A 27,600-nucleotide genomic window follows, 5' to 3' on the forward strand; every position below is an offset into this window, starting at 1 on the left:
AAATGTTTTAGTTTTATTCCCTGAATGATTGCATTAATATGAATGAGCAGCTATAATGTCAGCTTGAGAATACAATTAGTAAATAAAATATGGATAAACAGGTTTTTACTTCCTCATTTCTGACCTTCAAAGCTGATCCTAAGGATTAGCTGGAAGTTAAAAAAAAATCACAATAACTTTTAGGGGAAAGTAATGTGTGAGAGTCACTGACTGCAAATCAAATAACTTCTGGCAGATTAGGAGAAAAGTTGATTGATGTGCTCAGTCCTTGTCACCTAAACCAAGTTTGTAATATAAATGTGTAAAAAAAGAAGAAAAAAAGAGAAAAAAGTAATCAAGTAAAGTCAAAGTCAAAGACGTATTAATAACTTCTGTCAGCTTTCCAGATTGAAAAACTAGAGTATGGTCATTATGCTCCCGAGGATGGGGCAAACAAACTTCATTCCTATTGACATTTGATAAAGGCACGTCACATCGATGGATATTAGCTGTCTCGGTCATCTGAATGTAAAGCAGGAGCACTTTGGCGTCTCTAGACAGCCATCCGTTGTTACTGACGGCCTTGTCCCACACAAACTGATGTGATGTGACAGTGTTAGAAGCACAGTGGCAGTTTAATGCGACGAAGCCAGCTAGCTTCACAATCAATAAACAGGGTGCTAACTCTAATAGTCTACACCTGATCCACGAAAAAACCCAACAACAGACAAGCTATTTTTGTTTTCTACCATGCACTCAATTTCTTTGGAGGATGTGAAATAAGCAAATATAACACAAGCAATATAAACAGGTTCAAGTTTGAGTGATAAACAAAACCAATTAATGTCAAAAAAAGTCAAAGGACGTTTGTCATTTGCCACTTTCTTGCAGTCACAGTAAATCTTTGAATTTCTATGAACAGATATTAAGGTATTCGTTTTTCTAAAAGGTGTACATATTGTCCAAGATTTGAGACACACAGAGAGGGAGACCAGTAGGTATTCTAGTCTAGAGTATTAAAACATGCATGTGTACATATGTACAGAAACACCAAAAGCTTGTGTGATGTCAGGCTGATGGGGCTGATGTGGTCACAGGCGCTCTTCTATTTCTTTTGGAGTTTTGTGTTTCTGCTTTTCTCCCTAGCCGCCAGCGATCGCCTCTTCCTGCTGGACAGGGCTCCCACAGGTCGGATCTTCATCTCAGAGAAGTCGAGGGATGTCAGGTGGCCCTTCCACGGTTCCCAGTTCACCCCCTGACAGCAAAAACAGCAGATTGAGAGAGAAGCTGATTGGGGCAAAGTAGGGAAGAGGAAAAATGCCGTATGTTTAGACAGGAGAGTCGTAATGAAAGGGGGAGACAGCGAGCGGAGAGATCGAGTCGCGAAAGAGGCAAGTGGCATGACAGGCAGGCGGAATGACATGCAGTAATAAATACCTACCGCTGCTTCATTTCATGTGAGTACAAACTTGTTTTGACTGTTATTGCATTTTGCCGACAAACATTGCAGGAGACATCTGCAACGGCAATATTATGGATGAAATTTCGACAAGAGCAGAGAAATCCCCTGGCATTTCCTTCGGTATCAGTCTTCCTTAGACATAATAACTGTTGTTGTTACCCGAGCAGCCTGGTAAAAACACTTATGGTTTATAGCTGGTGTGAGAAATGTGTTTTCTTATCACTTCTGATGGATGTTGGCCATTTCTGCTTCACCTCAACAATCCAAAACAAGTAGAAGTGGGCTGGGGTGAAGCTGTCTTTGATTGCTGACCAGGGAGCAGCCTCCCAGAAAGCTTTTTTTTTTAGCTTCTTTTTGTTCTTGTTGTTTCCATATAAGATGCTTAGTAAAGATCCTAAATAACAGGGATGTGTTTTTCCTTCACAGCAGTTAGTTGCGGTACTTGTGTGTTGTTTTAAATCCTAACAGACAAGGTTGTAATATATACTGTGAAAAATGGTTAGAAAGGCAACTAAAAATGCATCTGATCTTCAAAATGGAAATGGAAAATGGATTGCATTCAAAGAGCTCTTTTCCAATAGTTTTGGCTGCTCAAAGTACTTTTACACCACAAGCTGCATTCACCTATTCGCACAGTGCCCACTAATACAGATTTATGGATAACCTGCTCTGCATCGCGGGTCACAGCTGGACAGTAACTATGAAATTACATATTTTCAGACTGAAGAGGACTGATAAATAAAAAGAGTAAAAAAGATTTTTGAAATCCAAAAGTTTTCTTCAGTATAGTAAAACTCCTAAACTGTTTAGGAGGCAAGCTTTCAGTAATGTTTGTTAATACAAGTCTATTATGATTCCACCAACTGGTGAAGCGGTATGGTATAACGATCATACAGTAAAAGTGTGACTTAATGCAGAGCTTAGATTTTATGTTGCCCATCTGGACAAATGGAGCACAAAAGATAAAGGTGCTAGATTTTGTACAGCAGATGAGCAGTATCTTCAATCATGACCTTAAGAAATATGAGTCCAACAAAGAATATATGCAGGCCCTGAGAGATGAATCTGGCCCGAACATCAACATTACTGAAGCGGTGTTGGATCATCTTGACATAGAATGGAACAAAAGGAAGAAACATCCAGAGAAGAGCGTTGAATGATCTTCAAAAACACCCAGAAAACTATTTCTGAAGGCTACTTAAAGAAATGATAAAAACGATTTCTTGAATAAAGGTGTTCAGATCAAATATTAATTTTCAAGCTCATTAGCAATGCACTAGCTGTTTCTGCATGTATGAATGTTTGCACATTTCAATAAATCACTGCACATATTTCCCATTTTCATTAAAGAAATATAAAGAAATGAGTCTCAAGACATTTGCACAATACTGTTGATTTAAATATGCGTGTGTGTGTTTTTGTGTATGCTATCCAGAAAACTAGAAAATCAACACTGAGTCCAATAAACCAGAGTTTGCTGCTGCTGAGGTGCTACAGTCTCATTCACTTACCATGCTGTGCCTGGTTTCACCCCATTTGCCGTTAAGGTTGGCCAGGTGGCAGTTTTTGTACCACCAGGCGCCACGGTGACTCAGAGCACAGTTGGTCAGGGCAATGTCATTATCTGAATCAATGGTAGTCCAGGGGAGGCCTTGGTGGTAGGTCATGGCATCACCTGGGGATCATCGAGAAAATTAGGATTGCACCGTTATTACCGTAAGATGGAAGAAATTGAATATAATGCCAAACTCAGGGTGATTCAGTTCTGTAGCACATGTTGTTTCAGCACACTGAGTTATATGTAGACACAGCATAGCTCTCGCTGTGTGTGTCTGTGTCTGTCTGGCTTCAAAGCCCACTTAAGCCTTGCTTTCATCCCTATATAGATACTGTCTATAAGTGACTGAATGTAAGTTTCTGAAACAAATATCCCACCTACTGTTGGGTACATTTCTTTCTCAGCATCCTACAGCATGACCGGTGGGGTGCCTCCCGCTTGAAACCCTTCTATTTTCTGACCCTGTCTGTTTCATTGCTATTTTCGCCATCCCCTTTTGGCTATAACTCATTCCATTTAAGTGCCACAGAGAATATAATTCTTGAAGGCTGTTTGATTTGTCTGAACAGCCTCAGCCTTTTATGTTGCCTATAGTTAAGGAGGAAGAGTCACCTGCTGTCCCACTGTATTTGCCAATGGTGAGCTTGAACTTCTGCTTGACTGGTGCAATCTTAAAGTTGTCGTATACAGCATACGCTCTCTCTGAGCCCACACCCAAATCAAACCTCAGCTCATACTGAGTAGGAGTGTTGGTAAGCTCGTATATTTTATCGAGACCTGAGGGAAAACACAAACAGAGAATTTCAAGAACACACTAGACATTCCTCTAATGCTCAAATGTGCATGTTTATGCCTGTCTGCAGAAAAGCCCTCTTTCCCAAAACACTGAAGTGCTCACCAATCCAGAACTCCTCGGTTAAGTTGCCAAAACCTGCAATGTACTGCCTCCAGCGTTTCATAAAGTCCAGCTTGCCAATGTTACGGCGCTGAAGCACCTAAAAGTGGAAAGCACTCAAAGTGTTACACAAACATTTCAAATGGTTTGTTCTAACTATTTAGTGCTATCATTAGGGAGCTGAGCCCAATCGATACTGGATTTCCAGATTTGATGCAGAAAATACGTCTTGGAGTCTAATAAATTTTTATACACATAACCAGCATTGGGTCAGTTTGTTCACCACTGTTTCTTTGTTATTCAAAGCGAGACTAATACAGGTTGCCAGCATTGACCAGCCAATAAACTGATCAGCCTTTATTAGGGATTCCTTTGATTTAGCGTTGCAGCTTCAAACAGGCATGGAGCTAAAAATCTAAACTGAATCAGGTGAGACCATTTTAGTCCCATGGCCCATTCAGACTCCAAAAGAAATGAATCCACTTCCCATAATACAACCCAGGAGCAAATAAGTGACACGCACATGCCAGTGTTCATGTAGTCACTCTCATTGTTAGACAAAAGTTCCACACCGTGAGCTTCTTTATTGATATCATATCAAAAATTCCTACCAGCCAGCCGCCTCCATCAGTGTCCATGTCGCAGTAAGCTTCTATAGGTTTGGAGCGGTCATTGTTAATATAGACTGTATAGACACCATTCCTCTTATTGCCGTTCTTCATGATCTGAACACAGTCCATGGGGAATGGGTGCAGGAGACCAACTGGTGACGGGGATGTTGTGAGAAGATTATTAGAGTTTTTTTCATACCGATGATTTTTAACAGAGTACGAGATGTTAAGTGACGTGGCACAAACCTGTTTTGAAGATGGTTTCTACCACCTTGCTCCTCTTGTTGCCCCTGTAGGCAATAATAGTGACAATGTACCTCTTCCCCATCTCAAGACTTGATGCAGCAAAGCTGCTCTCACCGGCTACAAGCTGCTTTTCAACAGTCTGATGAAAACATATAACAGAACACTGAATATAATAGCATCACATTATGGATTTAACATTTCAGACTAAACAGAAAAGTAAATTGTGTTAGGTTTAATTACTTAGATCTCAATTTTAAAAAGACAGCAAACAGCAACAAAAGAAGCTGATTACTACCAGGTTTGCTTTGTTTATTGCCACAAGAGGTCAGTGTTCTACAGAGATTAAGATTAACATGCACCTTTAGCCCCAGTCAATTTCCCAAATGTCATTTAAATGACTGAGACTAGGAGAACATGTTGCCCAGAGATTCTGCTTATAACCAGTACAGAATAAGAGGAATCATCCTTCATCCTTCACCTTCAGGTCTTGTTTTTTTTGCTGCTAAAGTTACACAAGAAGTGAAAACAACATAATATGTGAGAAATTGTGCGTTTGAATATTATAAGTGTGAATACCGTGCTCTATGGTGCAAACTCATCGGTGCTAATCATTATGGCGACTTACCTCTGTGTTTCCCTCTTCATCCCTGTAGGTGAGGATGTAACCCTCAATGTCAGCCAGAGGAGGAGTCCAAGTTAAAGAAGCAGAGTCCAGCGTCACATCTACAGCCCTCAGATCCTTGGGAGAATCAATGTCTGGTGGGTATGAGTGCAAATCAAAGTGGATTACAGCTCAGCAGTCATTTAGTCATTAATGCATTTGATAATATCATGTTTTCATTTGGTAAATAAACGTGTGCTCCATTTACAAGCCTTTAGCCCAAAAATTTAAACTGTGAAGAACAAATTAATGATTTCTATAAACAATAGGTACTTTTACATGATTTTTACTGATAATGTTAATCATTCGTCTGTCTATTATTTTCCTCTGTGAACCTAAAATGTAGAGCTTTTGATTCAGGCCGATTAAATTGGCAATTTAGATTTTCAGACTTTCTCCACATGAAGCACAACACAAGATATGACAACCATCTACCTGCACAGTTACAATTTGCCTGTGCAGATAAGCTAATACTTGTGCTTTCTCATTTAAATGCTTTGGGAGTTTGACCTGAAGCAGAAGCTGAGATAATTTGTCTGACACCGAGATGCCTGTTAGAGCAGTTGGAGCTTTAACCTCCCATGGATCAAGAAATTAGGGGAAGTCTATGCCACCATAAGGTGCAAAATCATCCCAAACCATTTTCTGTTTGTATTAAAAAAATTACTTCTTTTTTTTTTGTAAATAAAAGGGCAAAACAGCGTGAAGAGTGACATTTTGAGCAGCACCTTGGGTATCATAAGGAGAATGAAACGCTCCTGACAAATCTGTGAAACAGTTTGGTTCGAGACAGCTTTAAATGACATAATAATGGTGCTTTTTACTAGGTCCAATAAAGTCACAAATATAATAACATGTTCCTTTATGTGTCCCAGATGATATCGTTTGACACAGTAACGCTCCTGTTTGAACACAGCACCACACTGGCCTTCTGTCCGCTGACGAGTTACGACGAGAAAAGTTTATCATCCAAAACTCGGTCATTTTCTGCCTAATTGAAAAAGACCCAGCTTTCACTCAGTGCTCCCAGATGATTTTACAGATCATCTGTGAATCACAAAGATGCCCCTGTTGTAACACGATCACCACGTGCTGCTGCTTTTTACTTCAAACTAACCTCTGAGGCCCGCCATGTGACCTGACCTCCCAGGCCTCTGGGAATCATATTCCAGTCAGAGAGGTGGTCTTCGATACTTTAGAGGTTCCAAACAAACAAATATTGACTCTGTGATTGCATGTTAGTTCATTTAAAAATCTCCAGCTATACTTAATCTTTGATCCCTCTCAATACCAAGCTATGCCAAGAAGTACAACTTATACTGTTTGTCATCAGAAAGAAATGTAAAAAGATTTCTAGTCAACTCCACAGCAGTCAAGTCGGTGCAAACTGCTGGTCTCTTCATCAGAAACTCACTGAGTTTGAATGATCTGCAGCTGCTCAGAGAACGTGATGCCTTTTTGCCTTTTTTTCCAACCAATAAACCCCCAAAACTAGGGCATATGTACTTTAGTAATAATTTACTGGTCTCAGGTTCGGATCTTTTTATTACCGGTATAAAAGCAATAACATGTTTGAGCTTTTGCATTTGAAAACACCTGGGACTGATTACTAAAAGAAGGTACTGATGGACCCTTTGCAGCTTTTCATGTCTAGTAAGAAAGAATACTAAATAAATTGCTTTTGGATGAACTACAATTTAATGGTGTCTTCCTCTGCCTCTCTAGGAAATTGTAAGAAATTCTGACTGGTTGTTTTTGTGCAATACTGCTGACACATAACAAAAGGACACTCAAATGTTGCTGTTCATTATCAAGGAAATAATCTTGAGCTGCACCATTGTTTATTCTTTTGGGCATTCTCCATCTTGCCATGAAGCGTCATAAAATTTAGTTGGGTAGATTTTTGGGGGGCTTTCTCATCCAAACAGAGAGTCAGACCCACAAACAGGTAAACGCTGTTTAAAAGTAATGGGTATTTTCAGCATTTACAGCCAGTTAAAGCTCAGAGTTGGCTCATGTAAACATTCAATTAAGGACTACTTTAATAGGAGAAACTGGTTTTGCAACATCCTGCTGCTCTGCCCAAATGCATCAATGTATTTAACAGTAGAACCCAAGCCTGCAACAAATTTAAGAGAAGAAAAATGACCCTTTTCAATGTTTCATAAGAAAGAAGAGTTTCAATATCGCCAAAAGGGGGGAAAAAATCCACTTGTTCATATTGTATTGACCTGTCTGTGCTTTTGTTGAAATCTTCCTGGTTGCTTTGTCCCCCTTGACAGCCCAGATGTAGACAGTGTAGAGAACTCCAGGCCTCAGGCTAGTCAGCATGTAAGAGGTCCTGTCAGACCCAACAGGGATTTCCTCACTAGAGCCCTCAGAAGAGGTGTAGGTAAGGATGTAGCCATCAATTTCTGCCTGGGCTGGATCCCATGACACAGTGAAGCTGGATTCTGTTTCATCTTGGGCTAAGAGGTTAGCAGGAGCATCCAGTTCTAAAGGAAGATGTTAGTAGAAGAGGTTTACTGCACTACTCATGCACATTTCAAGAACTGCTTGTGCAAACTACAAGATGTGTTGTTTCATCTTTCACTACATCAGGGGGATGAAACAACTTAGCTTGAATTTTCTACAAGCATTAGTATCATGATTGTGAGTACGTGATGAATACTGATGTTTTTTAAGTTCACTTTGTCCATTTAGAAACCTGCTGGTTTGCGTCACATTTCACAGGCCCAAAGTGGTTTAAAGGAAATGATGAGTCAGGACTTCAGTTAGAAACTATTCAGCTCCTAAGTGGTCTCTTTAACTGTGTTTTCATCACATCTAAAATTATATCTACTGATTCCTGCCTTAATGTGGTCTGATGATCCACTTAAGATTTTCTCTCGCCAAACAGGTGAATAGGAACATTCAGTTCTGTACAAAAACATGATTAAGAGCATAGAGAACAGAATAAAGACAGATTTGGGGGCAAATTACTTGATTTTTGTGAAGAGGATTAAAAATTTAAATTTAACTGCCTGTTTGATTGTCAGAAAGGAGAGTACTTATTACTTGAATATGGTATTTATATTTGATGATGCACTGAGATTTTTTGGTCAAATATTCCTCTGATATTGCTGAAAATGTCTTGTTTTTCTGTCAAGAAACATTTCAGTTTCGGATCTGTTTTTTCCTATGTTATAGGTCCAAGGTGCTGTAGTTTGAAGAAGAAAAGTGCTCGTGATCATCGCAGTTCAAAAACTGCTGACATACATTATGTCATGACTGAAAATGGCTTTAAGAGAACTCTTCAATCCATGCTTCCCTTGCAATCAAAGATGCTGAGAAGCAAGTGAAATTAACATACTGTTGAATAAAAGATGTTGAGATGAAGTTCTCCAATATGCTGGCTAACCTGAATGGATCTGAGTCTGCATGAATCAAGGAAGGGTCCTTCGACTGGAACGGAACTATAAAAGGAGCAACTGCTCCGAATAGTGAGCATAATAGTCAATGGGAAAGAACAGGCCAGAGTGCCTCCCTGCACTGCAGGCATGACTGACTCAGAGGAAATCGCTGGGTTGTTCCAGAACATGCTGTGAGCTGGCACATGACTGCTCAGGAAGAGCTGAGGTAAGTTATTGGGGAAAAAGATGTCTGGGCTGCTTTCCCCCTTATTGACCCAAAGAAGTTGGCAAGTAGATGGATGAACTGATGAATGGATACATTGGAAAATTGCTTTAAACAAACAAGCTGATTCTGATTGGTCTACCATCTGAGAGACATTTTTTTAAGGTTTACAAGGAGGTTGACTTGCTGTCTTTTCAGAAAAGCTGTAATTATGGGGCATCTGAAGCTCTAGGGTATTAAACATGAATTTACTAGTCAGACAATTTGTTTTAACAAAACCGGCATCTGACACCTGTCTCAGCTTGTGTTGAGATCTTCCTGCTGGCTTTGTCTCCCTTGACAGCCCAGATGTAAAAAGTGAAGAGGAGCCCAGGCCTCAAACCAGTCAACAAATAATCAGACTCATCTGCCCCCACTGGGATTTCCCCACTAGAGCCGTCTTCAGAGGATGTGTAGGTTAGCATGTAGCCATCAATTTCTGCCTGGACGGGATCCCATGAAACACTGAAGCTGGATTCTGTTTCATCTTCTGCTAAGAGGTTAGCAGGCGCGTCCAGTTCTAGGGGAAGATATTAATACACAAACTCTAATGATGAATATTACAGTCATCTGGAATATTATGGGTGACAAATTAAATTAATCTAAAAAATGTGAAGGAATATAATAAATCCAGTTATTTGGTTGATAAACCTTGTGAAAACTGTATGTCAAGGTGACGGTAGACCAGTGCTGACAATTTAGAATTAATACTTTTGGAGGAATTGGGAAGGGTTAGCGATTTACTCAAACATGTTCAAACAATCATGATAAAGTCAGTATTTGTGTGAACAACTCGATTCTTCAACACATTCTGAACTCTCTTGGACAAACTATCTTGTCATTTCTTTAAGTAGTTTTCAGCATTAGTTCTCCAGACTTCAACAGAAGATCCACTGTGTTTTACACACAGCATTAGACACTCACTGATGTACGACTCCTGAGGTTTTGATGATGATTTTACTAAAAAAAATTCAAATTTTGATTCATCACTCCCTAAGCCCTGTGGCACTGATTTGCAGTCTGATTCCTCTGTGATTTAACATTCCTCAGTCTTCTCCCTGTTTCCCTTCCTTAAGAATCGCTTCTTGACAGCCACCTGTCCACTGAGACCATTTCTGACGAGGCTTCAGTGAACAATAGATGAATCTGAAGGAGAAATGCAAACATGTTCCACTTTGCTGACCAAAACTAAAGGGCCAGACACTCTCTCAGATCCTGTGGCAGGACTTTGCTGGTGTGTTTCCTACTTCCTAAAGACAGGACTTTCAGGTACTGTTCATCTGCTCTAGATAGCCTACCACTTCTTCTTTTCTCCTTAAATATTTTTGAGGACACCTGATATATGCCAAGATTTTGTCCAACAGGTAGTTCAGAAATTATATTTTATGCCTGTCAAACTGTGTTATCTTTGGCATTTTTCAAACAAGAAATGGGAACGAATTATATGTCTCTGCAACAGGCTGGTGGTAATAAAGAGCCTGAAAATACAATTTAAAATCAGTTATGTGTCATGTATAGACACCAATAAAGCCAGGGGGAACTATTGCTCAATAACTCAATAACTCTTGTCTGCCTCACTCGGAGCAAAATTTTTAAAAAATGAGGGATGACTCAAGACTTTTGGACAATATTGTATCTTTATACGTAACATAAAATATATTATCATGTAAGAGGCAAGGAAATGGGTTTTGTTTAACTTTGATATTAACCATTTAATGCTGAGGTTTGAAAAGAAAGTTAAATTTCTGAGACCTGTCTCAGCTTGTGTCGAGATCTTCCTGCTGGCTTTACTCCCTTTGACAGCCCAGATGTAGACAGTGTAGAGGACCCCAGGCCTCAGGCCAGTCAGCGTGTATGAAGTACTGTCAGACCCAATTACAATTTCTTCACTTGAGCCCTCAGAAGAGCTATATGTTAGCATGTAGCCATCAATTTCTGCCTGAGGGGGATCCCAGTGCACCCTGAAGCTGAACTCTGTCTCATCTTGGGCGAAGACGTTAGTAGGAGCATCCAGGTCTGCACAGGGAGTTGTAGTTAGTAGATACTGGTAAAAACACGTAATCACAGCTGTTGCAAACAGAAGAACTAAAAAAAATCAGCAGTGCAGAGCTTCACCTGTATCTAGAAGCAGAAGACACTGGAATAGATGTCAAACTTGGATTATACTCTGTGGTGAGCTTTAGCAGCTCTCTAGCCTTAAACAACAGCACCTCTTATATAAACCTGTTGTTTTTCATATATGACATATATGAAAAATCTTTTCAATGGTATCCAAAAATATCACATTCAACTATTTTGACACATTTTTTATTGAATCCAAGTTTGACGGCATGACACACTGCTATGTAAGCAGTGGTTCTAGGAGCTACTTGTAAGCAAAGAACATGGAAATTCTACATCGCATACATTTTACTAAGAGCAGGAAAACATTGTTAAGAACTGTTAAGAAACTAAAGTCATACTATGCTGTCAAGGAAAACTAATTCTATTACTAGCTCAGCCTGTTTCACCAGCTTGTGCCGTCACAGTCATTGTGATCCTGATGCGTAAAGATATTTTTTAAAGCACTCATACTTCTTGTTCTGCTGACTTTCTTCCAAAAACATCAATACCAGCAGACAGCAACAGCTGCTAATCTGCACAACAGCCAGATTAAGAGACATGAGAAGTGTCTTGCTCTGTTGACCAAGCAAAATGCTTCTGCTCAAACTTCTTATGAACATTCAACCCGAGGCTAAACTGGGCTGCTTTTAAATGAGGTGTACCACCTAATTATGTTAAACAGCATTTTTCACACAGAGTTCAAGTTCCACTCTTGGCAGATGGATAAGAGGGGCTGGTGTGCTAAGTGTGTAATGTCTATATTAATGCTTTTCACACATTGTCAACCTAGCACGCACAAGATCAAGAGGTAGTAATTGACCAATTATCTGTATGTTTTTTAAGGTCGTACATAAAGGAGCTTAAGAAAAAGAGACCCTAAAATCAACCTTTACTTTAGTTCACAGACTGCTCCAAGTTCAAAGGCAGCAAAGAACAGTTGCGCTTTTGATCACTTTTCAGACAATCAAAGGCTATTGTGCAATCAGTAAAAAAGAGACAAAAGATAAAAGCATTTGTTTACACTTTCAGCACCATTGTTAGAGTTTCTTTTTTCTGCCTTACCTTTGTAGATATTCCTAGCTGACCTCCAAAATATGATTCCTCTGTGGGAGTCTTCAATGACGGACAGCCAAATAATCAAATCAGTCTCTACTGTAATGTTTCCCCTTTCAGCACTTACTTGTTTCAGCTTCTGTTGAACTCTTTCCGCTGACTTTGTCTCCCTTATAGGCCCAGATATAGACAGTATGGAGAACTCCAGGCCTCAAGCCTATCAGCCTGTATGAGGTACTATCACGTGCTACAGAGATGTCTGAACTGGATCCCTCAGCAGAAGTGTAACTCAGCATGTATCCCTCTATTCCAGCCTGGGCTTGATCCCAGGAGACTGTTGCAGTGTCCTCTGTTACTTCGGTAGTGACGAGATTTGTTGGAGCATCAATATCTGAAGACGTAAAAAAGCAAAGAAAAAAAAGCATCAAAAAGAGCTGAAAAAGTCAAACAACCCATTAGAAATATGTTCATATATGCATCCACATACATCCCACACGTGGATACTAAATGAATAAGACGAAATTCTACATAAAAAATATAGAAAAAGAAAATAAACATTGAAGGAACAGAAGCAGACGGGACTGTAGAGAAACTGCACGTTCTGAACCAGAATACTAAATACGGCTGCTGAACTCACTTAAAGGTAAAGCAGTGAAGTGGTATTTTTATTAAATGTAAACACTAGCTAAATGCCAGATTTAAATGTGTGATGTTGAGAGTTTCTTGACATTATTGGCACAGTTTGCTTCCTCGGTATATTGAGATAGTCTGTTCCAGATTTTGGGGGCATAAGGCAAGGCAAGTTTATTTGTATAGCACAATTCAACAACAAGGTGATTCAAAGTGCTTTACAGAGACATTAGAAACAAGAACAAATAAAAAGCATGATTTAAAATTGATTAAACACCAAAAGCTGCATCCCCAATTTCTCTCTGTGAGGAATACTGTATATCTAAGAGTTTGGCAGCAGAGGATGTTTGAGTGCGAGCCAGGATATAAAGTGACAGACTTTCAGAAATATAAGATGGTCCAGATGGTCCAATGCCATTTAAGTAAGAGTATTTTTAAAGCAGTTCTGCAAGATACTGGAAGCTAATGTAGCTCTGCTAAAACTGGAGCGATGTGCTCTGTTATTCTCTCGTTTTACTTAATAACCTTGCAGCAGAGTATTGGATAAGCTGCAGTCTACTGATAATCTTTTTAGGAAGTCCAACAAAATGAGAATTGCAGTAATCCAGTCTACTAAAAATGAAAAAAAATTCTGAGTCGTGGCGAGCCAGGAGAGTCATATTTTGGCGATATTTCTAAGATGAAGGAAAGCTGCCTTGAGTTAATGCAGGGTTTAAAGCTCAAATCAGAATGTCAAACAATGCCATGACCTTTTACTTGAAATCTTACTGTGTCACCTGTTGTTGCTCACTTATAAATAAACTTGGTTTTTGAGCCAATTAAAAGATTTTCCATTTTGTCTTTGTTAAGTTAAAAAAAGAAAAAAACTGTTGTCATCCATCTATTAATGTCAGTTGCTAGAGAATTCACAACATCACTGACATTGGTCTCTACAGAAACATATAGCTGTAGACTATGGCAATCAATATTGATAAGGTTGTATAATGAAAAAAAAAAAGAACTCTATATAATAAGAAAAGTAGAATACCTGGACAACATCAGCCAGGGTCTATTGGCAAACTTTACAAGACTAAACAACATAACCCTGAAGTAAATCCTCATAAATACATGACCTGGGTTTTCTGTCAGTGCCTTTTATAATAGCCAATATAATAGCCAATAATTTTTTTAGTTATTGGTAATTATTAGTGTATTTTATGCATCACCACCTGGTATGGCAACAGCACCGCCTACAACCGCAAAGCTCTCCAGCGAGTAGTGTGGTGCTCTGAACGGATAATTGGAGGTGAGCTTCCCTCCCTCCAAGACATCTACAGGAAGCGGTGCCTGAGGAGGATCATCAAGGACTCCAGTCACCCCAGCCATAAACTGTTCAGACTACTTCCATCAGGAAGGAGGTTCTGCAGCATCCGGTCCCGTACCAGCAGACTGAGAGACAACTTTTTCCATCAGGCCATCAGACTGCTGAACACGTCATAGACACCTCACCTTCACTACTGGAACTTCAACATTATGCACTCCATACTGTACAGTAATGCCACTGTTTTGCACATGTCTCAACTCTGTATATTTTTATATATTTTATTTATTGTTGGCTCTATTTAATTTGTAAAATATGTGTACACACACACACACGTAGAAAAACATTTAGTATACACATCCAGAAATTTTTTATTTATTTTTTTGCATATACTATTATATATTATACATATATTTATTAGTTTCAGATTTAGCCATTCGTATATTTTGCCTGTTTATGTTATTGTATTTTGCACAACTCTGTTGCTTGTGAAGCTCGCACACAAGAATTTCACTCGCATGTGCTGTACCAATGTACCTGCACATGTGATGTGACAATAAAAGTGATTTGATTTGATTTGATTATTATGGTTTTATATTTTTACAAATATTTTAAATTTTTTATTAAGGGTTATTGTGGTGTACTTTATGTGTATGAATGCTGGGCAGACTTTTCAAAACTGAAAGCATCACAAATGTGTAAGATATAGTCACAGTAACTCCACCGATGAGGTGATGAGGGCTGTTGCTAACAGTCAAACATCAGTTGATGAGAAAGAGCCAGAAAGATCTCTGTGGTTAATAGACAGTACTTAACACTTGTTAAACCGAACATTAAAATTGAAGGGTTATACAGAGAGGACTTTAAGAAGTTAACATCTAACTTCTGCAGACACCATTATTCTTTTTTCTTAGAAACATGTAAGTAGTCTATAATTACCCACTTAGCCACCAGTTGCGCATGGATTTGATAGACAGACTTCTTGCCCATTAGTTCACTTTAGCTGATTTAACACCACATTGCAGCCCTGCATTCTTCAAGACATTCCTTGAAGCAAGGACACTATGATGCTGTCAGATCAGACATTAGCAGTCTTCACAGTCTTTCCTGGAAGACCGACAATGTGTTGTGCTTTTCTTGATGTGTGCACAGAAAGTGAAAAAAAGAGTGGGGGAGACAATAAAATAGAATAATAAAAACAATAAAAACTGAAGACAGCTTCAGAGACATTCAAATTGCTGACTTTCTTACCTCAACACAGCTGGCAAAATTGAGGTGAAGTTCAAATTGTTGGTTTTGGAAACAAAACCAACAAATTGTGACACAGGAAATGTGTTCGGCCAGGCATTTTCTGACCATTTCACAAGCGCTTCTAAAAGGTTTCACCGACCCCTGAAAAACAGCCCGTTCAAATACTGATGGCTGTCTCGCCTTTTTAGTCAGCAGGTCAGGCTGTAACATGGCACATTCGTGATACACATTTTTATCCAACAGAAATGTACATAAGCCTGTTACTGTTTTATTAATGGATGCTGAAGATTAAAAAAAATGAACAAAAGGAGAATTTGTAACATCAAAGCAACCTAAGTTACTGATCTGTTCATTGCACTGTAATGCATGAGCTGTAGAGGAAAGACAAGCAGACCAGAACATCGAGCTTCTGTTTCGGTGGCTCGAGGAAATATGAAGGATGCATACAAGACTCTGGTGAAGCTGTGAGTGTTGTCTGGATGGGCTCTGGGGTCGGTCGAGGTACTCATCATGAAAGTGTAGAGGGAGAGCAACAAAGAAAGTAAGACTGGAAATAAAGTCACAGAGGCATAGTAGGAGAGACACAAAGGAAGTGAAGGGAAATGTAAAAGTAATCATCATTTAGGATTATTCCTCTGTGGCAGCAGTTGAGTCGAGGTCGTTCTTGTGTCAGTGTGCAGTGTGCATCGTGAAAACTGATTGATGATGCATCCAAGAGAAGAAAGGAAGTGTGCAACTGTCTAACTCTATATCCCCTCTTTGTCTCTCCTCTCCTCTCCCTCTGTCACTTCCCTGTCCTTGTGGCTGCACTGCCTGACAGCCTGTCATGAGCTAAACCACAGAAAGAATTTATAATAGCTCCTTTTTATTAGAGCTGTGTGTTTCCTCCAAGGCCTCGAAATGAGAGGTCATTCACTTTTCTAAGCACCTTAACTGAAAAACACTAAACAAGCTTAGTGTTGAACATTTAAGAACATTTTGAAATTAATGACTAATAATGTCAGTTCTGCACCAGAACTGCATGACCTAAAAACAGGAAGTGGCAGTATGCACCACCAGGGAGATGTCATTGCATTCTGGAAATTGGCAGTAACTGTGAGGTGTGAGGCAATAACATATGATGCATGTGGCACAACATATAAAGCCTGTTAGTGCAAAAATGTTTTTCGTTTTGAATTGATCTAAAACACTTGAAAGAACTTATCAGTTTGAATATCTTCATTCTTTTCATCATTCATTATTCAATTATTTGCTATGTGACCTGAACAAAGCTCCTTTAGAACATAGCGGTAGCATTTAGGGCAAGCAAGGCTGGCAGTGCCTTTCCAATAAAATCAGAAAATCACTATAAAAAAAATGAACTTACCGTAGTCTCTCTCCTTTCATCTTAAATAGCATTTTGCCATAGAACCTGTCTTACTGCCTTTAAATTACTGCCATCGTGTGTCCACAGTTGGCTATTGTCTCTGGAACCAGGATTTACTCCGCTTGACTCTGATTCCAATTAAATCTATAGGCCAGCAGAGTTTTCTAGCTGCTTCCACATGCACATTGTGGATAAACCTCTGGTTTTTGACTGGAAATTGATTTGGATACTGGCGCGCTAGACAATCTGCCCTGGCTCTACTTTCAGATCAGTTATCATGTACATTTTATTTAGGGCTGGGTATCGTCACTGATTTCTAGAATCGATTCAATTCCGATTCACAAGGTCCCGAATCGATTCGATCCACGATTCGATTTAATTCGATTCGATTTAAATCTGGGAAATTTTGACAGTCAGATCAGTACATTTACATATTTTTGTATCAATAAAAAGGAAGCTGACACACGCAAGACTTTATCAAAGGTGTGAGCGTCACAGCAGATGCCTTTGTGTCAAAGTAGCTGAAGATAAAACAGAAAAACATGAAGGTTTTCCTGGCCTGGGATTTATAAAAATATTCTGCAGTACATCAAAAACGAAAGAAAACCATTAATCAACATATGAACATTACCTCTGAAGTTACAGCAGTTTTATTAGAGACACGTTAAGCGTTTTGCATTTTGAATAATTTTAAAAAGTTTAAATTTGTTCAGTATTGAACAGCAGAAATGAGGTTTTCTTTTCGGAAGAATGTAAAAGGGAAAAAAAACAGTGTGAGAGAGAGAGAGAGAGAGAGAGAGAGAGAGAGAGAGAGAGAGAGAGAGAGAGAGAGAGAGAGAGAGAGAGAGCTGTGCATCGCGGTGGAAGCAAAACAGTAAAAGTCAGAGTGAATTCATGACGATTTTATGTGAACCGTTTGGATCTTCTTTTGCTGCTGGTTCGGTCAGTATTGTTTGGAGAGAGATCAAACTAACAGCTTTAGAATCGGCGCATAAAGGGCGTGAACACAAAGCGCGGACCCGCCGACAGATCAGAATCAGCGAGCTGTCGGCTTTCAGCCCCGACCGTGAGAAAGGCGACATCTAACTGATTCTGATCCGCGGGTTGCGCTGTGTGTTTAAGTCTATGTGCAGAATCCGTGTACCTGCTCTCATTTACTGTCTTAACTGTTTGGTGGTTCTTGAAATTTTGTGAGATGTCACCAGAGATTCTGGCATTTTGGGCAAAATAAATTTATATTAAAAAATCGATTCAGGATTTTAATGAATCGATTTTACGTCATCCAAGCCAGAATCGATTTTAATCGATGAATCGATTATAAAAACCCACCCCTAATTTTATTAGATTGCACTGCGAAAGAAGATTTTAATATCTCCTTCAGGACTTTGAATCAGAACTTATGATGGAGAGGGGATCTCAAGTCATCTCTAATTTAATTTAAAAAAAAAACCTCTTTTAATTAAACCAGAGAAATACCTTGGTTGAACAAATGTACAAACTGTGCTTTGTAATAGATATCTGATTCTCACAGGAGAGCGACCACATGATTTAACTGAATGTGATGCACGACTGTAGAATAAACAGAATATAGTATTTAAAAGATTAATAGAACATTAGTAGAAATTTGACAGCAGAAATACCAATACTATACAACACTGAATGGGGAAAATCGTTGCAGAATGAGTCATTTTTGCAAACAATTGTATGTACAGTTTGCCAGTAATGCATAGTTTATGTGTAGTGAGGTCTGTTTATAGTGTTTTATTGCTCCTATTATTACTACAATTCTAATCAATTCCTGAAGAATTCATCATGGTGAGCTAATGCAAAATATGATGATAACTATAAAAGTCAGACCTTTTCACAATTCTTCAGCTAGGAATGAGTGCAGAAAGGTTGCAGATGTCTATGCCTATTTAAGTACAGCATATAAAAAAAGAACAAATGAAAATACAGAATCATACACTGGTACGCTGATTAAATGTGTTCGTTATCTCTATTCTCTTGTGTTAAAGTTACTGCCCACCACTGGATTTTCTTTTTTCTAATGTTCTTTATTCCCCTCTGAACAAACAAGTCCAATCCCTCAGTCGTCTGACATTTTCTATAAGTTATTTGATACGTTTTCTTACGTGCTCCAAGCCTGCATTTGCTCTGTATGATGGATCCAGTTACTCCAAACGTTCTACCCCACTAGCTGTGCAGCGTCAGTGACTACATGGCTACACAACACAAGCTGCGACTACGGCCATTTGGAGGACAACTTATCCATTATGGGTGACATGTTCAGCAGACACTGACCACAAGGCACTCAGTAGTAGGCTGTCTTTCATCATTTAGAGCCTTACAGATTCACAGCCTCACTGTACAGTGAAAGCCATACAGTATGGCTACATATGGAGCAACAGAGCTCCATTCATTCAGAGACTACAATATGTCAGGCTTGATCTATGCCCTAGTTGAGTTTATTAGCATGTTTGCCCAACGACTTGTATGTGCTTTAAGTAACTCATAATTCTTAATGACAGAACTGACTTATCAACATACCTATATTTTGTCCTTACATATAATATGAATTGTGTGAAACTCCCTTTTTTACGTTATGAACTATCCTTTCATAATTTATTCACTCCACGTGGCAGCCGTAAGTAAGTTTTAACAAATACACAAAGAGAACAATTTTTCTTTCTTCTGAATGACAGGTTAAAGGTAAACACCACTGTAACTGTAAAATAATCCAAATATGTTCCAACAAGAAAATACAGTACACTGTTAACATGGACATATTTCAGGGAAAAACAAACTGTGATCTTAGTTCAGCCCTCAGATTATACACAACAGCCTAACTTCTGGCACTGACCACTCATGGAAGCATGATTGTTAAACGTGGAATAAAAGCAATCAATCTGTGTTACTGTCTGTGTGAATCTGTGGCAGAAATAGAGCATTTTCTGTGTTATAAGGGACAATTCTTGTAGCAAAATTATATAGTAGGTTTGAAAAAATTTGCCCAAATTTCAATGGACAATGGCTAAAAGATCCTGATTTTTCTTTTGTTCATGTTTAAACAATTTTGGAAGATACCTGTGCAATGTATAAATTAAAATTAATTAAAAAATTAATTAATTAAAATTAATTACAATTATTATGAATATTAGAAAAAGTAAAAAAACAACAACACACTTTTGAGCATAACAGGCTCAAACATCAATGCTACTAATGCAATAACCTACACCAAGATTAATTAAGAAGATACCTACAAACAACATTATCTTTTTCTCACACTTAATAGGTGCATAGAGCTGTTCAACTGCTCCAATTGAATCAACACACGAAGAGTAGTTCTACACAAAATCTGTCATTCCCAGTTTGACCTTTCGGGAATTTGTTTTGAATCCTCATTACTTTTATAAAATGTCTCTTCTCACATTTTCATTTGACATTTTTCCAGCTCTTTGTATTTTGTCTAACGCAAAGAGCTGGCTCAAAAACCTCCGATGGACACATTTGAGTGGAAAATTCAACCCATCTTTGAACGTCAAGCCATCTGCTTTTTGTTATAAAGGCCTTGGTGGTGACTTTATTGAATCTGAATCAGCAGTAGCAGCTGTGGTATGATGTGTTTATATGCCTCTTAAGCTTTGGACAGGTTATAGTAAGGATGACAAGTCTGGTCCTCAGTTTCTCTTTTCGTATGTTGTCATTGGTGGCAATAAAATGAAAACATTCAGCCAAAAATTGTGCATATTCCGCAACATAAACATAAATCCAACATAAAAGTCATAACGAGGCCCAGCTATAAATATCCACTGTCATTCTTTTATTTGCTATGTAATACCTTGTTATCAGTAGTGCAGAAGGTAAACAACTATAAAAGGAGCCACAGCAAAATAAGTTTAGCAGGATGCCAATTGTGATGCGTGACAGACACTGCGAAAGAGACGATGAGAAGGCACATAGGACAGATGGCAACAGTGGGGAAACCTTTCAACTGTGGCGCTTACACAATATGTAAGATGGCAGCTGTAGTCTTAGAAGTACCTACCCAATAACGCATTACATAATGTCCCATAAATTGTTTCTTTATGACCCATTGTTTTTATATCCTGTCCTATTCCTGTTCTTAATTCCCCCTATAAATATCTTGATTTATCACTCGACTCTGGTTTTTTAGCTCTAATGCCAACACTTAGTGTCTTATTCTTCTTTATTACAGCTTCCTCTCTGTTTGTGTATTTTCAATATTCCCCCCCCCTCATGTTCCTTTTATCTCCTCCCGTGTATAACCCCGCTGCCCAATAGTCACCTATTATCATGTTCGGCGAGATAATAGGTGACTGTGCTCTCTGTTGCGCCATGCCAGTCATCGAGAAACTAGCACATCCTCTCTGCCAGACAGAGCTGAGGAGTATCCTCTTCAATCACCTCTAAGCCTTTTCGTGCTACACCTAAAATGAAGGATTGTAGCTGCTGGAGTGGAGACAAGCCACTGTCTGTCTGGTGTAGATTAGCCCATTCGCGCACACACACATACACATACACGCACACACACTTATGCAGTTGCTGCAAAAGTAAGTGGCATACACACAGAAAAAAAGATTAGTGAAGACATGAGTTCTTGAGTACCTGACTGTCTTCAAAAGATGAGAGGTGAGTCTTGAAAATACCTTGCTAAGGCTGATGACTAAAAACCATTAAACTGGTTGCCTCAGTGTCTAAAAAAACAAAAATAACAACTCACCCACCCAAAATGAACAGACTTCAAACTGAAGAAAGCTTTAGAAGTGAGTAATCTCTAAAGAGAGGAGGAAAGATGGGAAGGTGAATGAGAGACAGAAAAGAAGATAATGGGAGAAACTGAAAACCTGATGTGCCACTGTGGAGCATTTGGCGGTCTGTTAAATTATAACTATATAGCAACTTAATGTCAAGAATGGCTGTGAAAGTAAAGAGTAAAAATGTATTCCTCATCACGTCCTAAAACTCACGCTAAGACCAAAATGCTAATATCCAACAACACCAGACTCTGTAAATCATGGACCTTCTCACCCTGACTGTCAGGGAGCATCTCATAGTCATTACAGAATTCATATCATGTTTCCCCTCTGTGACCAAGCTCACCACAACCATTAAAGATTGCTCAAATTATTAGGTTGTAAATTCCAGCCCTCCATCCATAACCCACAATCCTGCCTCTTGCTGGCTGTATTCATTGTAATGTTATCACTGGCTCTGTAAGGATGGTAACAGCAGTTTGCATAATACTCCATAGCATTTTTTGTGTCTGACAGATTATGTGTTTTTCCTCTTAGCATCTGACCACAGGTGAATTATAGGTGACACAACAAGAGCTAAGCGCACTCATTGGTGGTACACCCAATTCAAAATTAAGTGGAATATGGTTTTCCTCGCTGTTTCTCTGATGTTTTTCTGTTCCAAGAGTGGCTGATCTATTATATTAAGTGTCATCCACAGTCAGACTTCTCCAGTGGTCGCAGAAATGCAGTCTCAATGCAATTAATGTCAGGCAGCAGTCAATTTTGAGAAAATTGGGCCCACTTTATGCTAACTGATAATAAGGCACAGCAGTATGAGATTCAACAACTCGTGAATGCTGATGTGTTGACACTGACCTGTGGCACCGGTGACAGAAGAAGCTTTGCCCCCATTGTTTCCCTTAATGGCCTGCACTGAGATGACATACTCTGTTCCTGGATACAAACCTGTGGGAAGAGACAGTTAGTCTTAAAAGAAGCAAATGTCCATCAGTCTCTGATATAATGCTCCAAAACAAGGGATTTACAAACTTTGAGGAAAATCTTGAGTAGAAGTAGAAATTACTTTTCTGACTTTTCTCAATCAAATCCTTAAATTATGGGATCCCTTTTCTATTAGACTACATGAAATGTATATTATACCCACTTTCCTGGTAAAAGAACATTCACCCTCTATCAGTTTTACATATCAGAAAATTATATGAAAGAAATTCTGCTCCTTACCAGGTCATATACAACTCCAAATGAACTAGAAAATATGAGACATAAACCCATGTCATTAGTTATTTATTTGTCATTATTTATTTTAACAAAAATTTAAGCCAAATCGCAGAAGTAGTGTATTTAATTTATACAATGCCAAGTAGGGGAAACATTCAGCCTGAGAAGGTCCTTTCCAAATAAATCCAAGTGCATCATGTGAAAAAGATGATTCAGCAGAAAACATTGAAGACAGCTGCCAATCTTCTCAGGAGTGGACATCCAGCAAATTCCCCTCCCAAGGCCAGACCGTACAATGCAACAAACCCAAGAGCTGGCTCTCAGACAAACGGGCCTCAGTTAACATGTTAAATTTGAAGTTCATGACAGTACAATTAGAAAAAGACTGAACAAGCATGGCTTGTTTTGGAGGCTTGGCAGAAGAAAAAGTCTTCTTTCTAAAAAAAAAAACATGGCAGCGTAGCTCATGTTTGCAAAGTTACATCTGAACAAACAACAAGAGCTCTGGAGCAATGTCCTTTGGACAGATCAGACGATGTCGAGATGTTTTTACATGATGCCTAGAGCCATGTTTGGTGAAAACCAGTCATAGCATGGATTGATTATTTGACTTGTTTTTGAATCATGGGATCTGGGCACCTTGAAGTCATTGATTTGACCAGGAATTCCTCTGTATACCACAGAAATCAAGAAATGTGAGGCCGTGTGTTCAACAGTTAAAGCTTGGCTGAAACAGTCAGCCTGAACTTAGTTTTTCTGCACTTTGGCTTTTGAATCATTTTGGTTTTTGTGAATTAAATAATGATGTTTAATATGTCATGTGTTGCTGTTCATCTCAGTTATATATTTACCTAATTAAGATCTGATAATAAATAAATAATTGTTTATTGTTTCGTGATATGTAAAACGTTTGAACGGACAGAGAGCATACCTTCTTTTTACCATTGCTGTATACTGTGTGTTTATGAGATGATGTCATGTTCCATGTTTTATATTCCAACATTATTAATATTTTTACCCTAAAGCTTAATTTGAACTGAATATTTAAAGTAACTGTGTCTGTATATGTAAGTTTTTGTAGCACTTTTACAATATAAATTGCAAAGTAAAACCAGAAGATTATTTTAAATCAAATTGGATGACTATTTCAAGATTTATGTCCAAAAGCGTCCAATTCAAGATTCAAGAAACAAGGTTACGGGACTATTTACTTCTTATTGATTAGCTTAGAACCCATAGCTTACTCTAATAGCACAACAGTTCGAGAAATACTTTTGTACATTGTTCACAAACTTGTAAGACTCACCCACAATAGTGTGTTTGGTGCGCGCCTCTTGGCTCCTCTGTACCTTCAGCTCCTCCTCTTGCCCTTCTGGGTCAGTGTGTGTAAGCCTGAAGTAATCCATCTCAGCTTGAGGGTTCTGCCAGTCCACCTCAATAGAGACCTCTGTCTGGCCAAGAACTCGGATACCATCAATAGTTGAGACATCTGGGAAAGGTGATACAAGGTTAGGTGGAACTGAGTGTATAGACATGAAGCTCAAACTTAGAAGTCTGCCTTAAAGCTTTTGCAAACAGAAGCATCTGCCTTGCTCTGCTTCCACATGTCCCCGAGCTAGACAATGATCTCCCAGCACACTGAAATGTGACATTTCTAGGAAAGAGAGCCAAGCAAGAATTCCGCCTCTGGCCATCTGCAAGATATTATAACCAAATAATAGACAAATATTTGTATTTGGCATGAAACAAATATTAAAATCACTCATGGGTGCATTTCTTTTTTCTTTCTTTTTTTGACATCGCCAGCGTCATCTTAGAAAAGTGCATATAAAGGTTTATTGATGTTTTCTAAAGTAACCTTTGCGTACTCTGTGCTTTCCCACATTTAAAGTCACAGCATTCACATAATAAAGTCAGGATAAACTAGTTTAACATATCACCCAGCAGGACACACAAATTAAACACAGTCATGTGGGGTTCAATAGTCGAGAACGATCCTTGAGCAGTTCTGTAGACTAACATTTTACAGCTATTTGTAAAGCTGTGACATCTACTACACCTCAAGAATCAAACATCATAGTAATGCTTTAGTGCCGCCTACACTTTACACAGTGTACATTGTGACTTACTTTTATTTTTAAACTTTACATGTCACATGAGCATTTTCACTTCTACCTGTATGTAATTACTTTAAAACAACAGTAACAGCTCAAAGCAGCCGCCATGTCAAAATGCTTCAACCTCAATGATCAGATCCCCATGTTCCCCAGGATGGGGAATCAGCTGCTATAGATTTGGAGGTGATGGGAACGAGATGACAGAAAAGGAGGAGCACAAACCACAAAAAAAACCCAACCAAAAAACCAAAAAACACAAAACAAAACAAAACAAAACAAATCAGAATAAGGGGAAAAACCACTAAAAAGAGGATCGAAGTTAAGGACATGCAATCCTGGTATCCTGGTATGAGTAGTAAAAAGAAGGGCATAGAGAAGATATCAGTGCATCATGAATGGTTCCTCACAGTCTGAGTCTATAGCAGCATAAATGAGGGATGAAGATTGAAGTCTGATGTGAAAAGTAGAGAGCGTGTCTGTATCGTGAACCCAAACTGGGAGTTGGTTCCACAGAAGATGGGCCTGATAGCTGGAGTCTCTGCCTCCCATTCTACTTTTAGATAATCAAATAACCAAAAATGAGCCCGCAGTCTTAGAGAGATATGCTCTGTTGGAATGAAATGATACTATGAGGTCTTTAAGATATGATGAAGCCTGATCATTCAGAACTTTGTATGCCACTGCATCCTCCCATCTCTCAGAATATTCTGAATAATTCAGACGTTAATTAGAGATATGCTTCTGCAATTTCATGAGGAAAAAGTGAGTTCCATCAAACAAAGCAAGCGTTACCAAATGAAAAGCTTCTTTTCATGCCAGCTGTTGTGCTTCCCAAAAGAAAACTTAAAAACATCCATCCAAACCCTCTTTTGAAGTAGATCATTGTTTGAAGTTAAAACAAAAAGTATGTACCAGTCTGCCTCACACAACAATAAGCCAGATGATGGCGTGGCTTCTTATGCCCATATGTGAAAGCTATGCTCTGTGAGGTTTTCCATGGTAAACCAATCTAACCACACTCCCACTTTCTGCACGTCTCCCATCAATCCTGTCAAGTAATCTCTTTCTCTACACATCTGTGTCCCGCCACATCTGTGAGCAAGTTCATGGAGCCATTTCCTTGAGAATTAAAGGCTAACAAGCCAGCCTTTAATGAAACACTTAGTAATTAAAGTCTTCAGTCTGTTCATTGCTTTTTTACCATAGAATTTCTGTGAAAGACAAAGACGAATACAGGAACAATCGTGCTCATTCTACAAAAGTAACAGAGAAAGTGAGGCAGGTTATCAATCCATGCCAGGTCCATATTTTCATTCCTGGACTCTACCAGAATAGCATTTATGGTCTTTTAATGCCAAATCACATACACAATTACGTTTGACTTCAAATGCAACTATTTTATCCCGAGAAAATCTAACTTAATCCCTAAGACCTGCAGGCCACACCTGCCCTCAAAGCCACGGTAGTCTTTAATAGGTAACATCTGCTTTCACTTTAAACCAGCAGCTCATTTAAAGGAAACATGCTGCACACCGCCGAGTTCTGCTACAGCACTAATGTCTGTTAGTCTGAAAAATACTAATTTTAAAGCTCTGTATTTGTTTTTTCTGTCCTGATCAGAACCATCTGTGCTCACCTGTGGTGGCTTCAATCTCGTCAGCTTCACTTTGGATGCCCTTAACCACCGCATGTACTTGGACAATGTAGGTAACCCCAGGAGTCAGTCCTGTGATGAGGTAGGAGTTCTCTGTGTTGGCGACCGAAATCTAATATGCAGTTGATGAGAATAAGTTTGTAAGATGAAATAGGTAATATACTTTTTTTTTTGCTACAACCTGTATTTGACACAGAAATGATCAAAGTAGAAAAACCTACCTGCTCCTGCGCACCCTCGTCATTTTTCGGATAATATGTCAACACATAATACTCGGCCCCTTGAACGGACTCCCACTCAACCAGGAGAGAGACGTCAGTCACTTGGACCACCTGCAGACCCTGAGGTGCCAAGACTGAGAGAACAAAGAGACATACACAGAAGTCAGGAATTAACAGAATTTAACAGTTATTTTTATCAACAAGTCCGCTATCATGTCCACAAGTTCTTTTTCTGATTTTGTTGTTCAGGCTTGCATTTTAATTTTTCTTTTTTGCTCGCTTCACTGTCTTCTCTTCCTCTGTCTTGTCTATTTGTAGCTGTTGTTGTCCTCCTAAGGCCTCCACTATGAAGCAGGATTTCATCTTATCCATGTAACTTCAGGGTTAACCTTGGGTTAACCTTGGGTTAACTGGTGCCTTTAATACCATCCGGCCCTGTATGCTTCAAGAAAAACTGAACAGGATGGAGGTGGACCCCTGCCTGGTGGCTTGGCTCTCCGACTACCTCACCGACAGACCACAGTACGTCAGGCTGAAGGACATCACGTCTGACACAGTGGTCAGCAGCACAGGAGCACCACAGGGAACTGTGCTGTCCCCTCTTCTCTTCACCCTGTACACCTCTGACTTCTGCTACAACTCTGAATTATGCCATATTCAGAAGTTTGCAGACGACACAGCCATCATGGGGTGTATCTGGGATGATCAGGAAGAGGAGTACAGAAGTCTGGTGAGGAACTTTGTCGCATGGAGTCACACAAACCACCTGCAACTCAACACCTCAAAGACTAAGGAACTGGTTGTGGACTTCGGGAGGTCCAGAGAAGGTCCACTACCGGTTCA

The 27,600-nt window shown here is 39.1% G+C and overlaps 1 protein-coding gene across 1 annotated transcript in view; it reads right to left on the minus strand.

Moving 5' to 3' along the window:
- tnn (tenascin N) overlaps nt 1-27,600 on the minus strand; it is a 42,996-nt gene continuing 15,396 nt past the window's right edge. Inside the window, exons 5-19 of the mRNA XM_085438636.1 lie at nt 26,758-26,891; nt 26,519-26,648; nt 24,072-24,254; nt 22,403-22,492; nt 12,350-12,613; nt 10,819-11,082; nt 9,320-9,586; nt 7,644-7,907; nt 5,377-5,507; nt 4,752-4,890; nt 4,506-4,657; nt 3,898-3,994; nt 3,612-3,776; nt 2,953-3,116; nt 1-1,234 (exon numbers count right to left, since the gene is read on the minus strand). Of these exons, the coding sequence (XP_085294762.1) occupies nt 1,085-1,234; nt 2,953-3,116; nt 3,612-3,776; nt 3,898-3,994; nt 4,506-4,657; nt 4,752-4,890; nt 5,377-5,507; nt 7,644-7,907; nt 9,320-9,586; nt 10,819-11,082; nt 12,350-12,613; nt 22,403-22,492; nt 24,072-24,254; nt 26,519-26,648; nt 26,758-26,891 (2,594 nt within the window). The 3' untranslated portion in view covers nt 1-1,084. The remainder of the gene's footprint in view (nt 1,235-2,952; nt 3,117-3,611; nt 3,777-3,897; nt 3,995-4,505; nt 4,658-4,751; nt 4,891-5,376; nt 5,508-7,643; nt 7,908-9,319; nt 9,587-10,818; nt 11,083-12,349; nt 12,614-22,402; nt 22,493-24,071; nt 24,255-26,518; nt 26,649-26,757; nt 26,892-27,600) is intronic.

Source organism: Copadichromis virginalis, linkage group LG18 (genome assembly GCF_057382275.1).
Source record: "Copadichromis virginalis isolate Kocher_CV1m ecotype Utaka linkage group LG18, C_Virginalis_male_GT1.1, whole genome shotgun sequence".
Lineage (NCBI taxonomy): Eukaryota > Metazoa > Chordata > Actinopteri > Cichliformes > Cichlidae > Copadichromis > Copadichromis virginalis.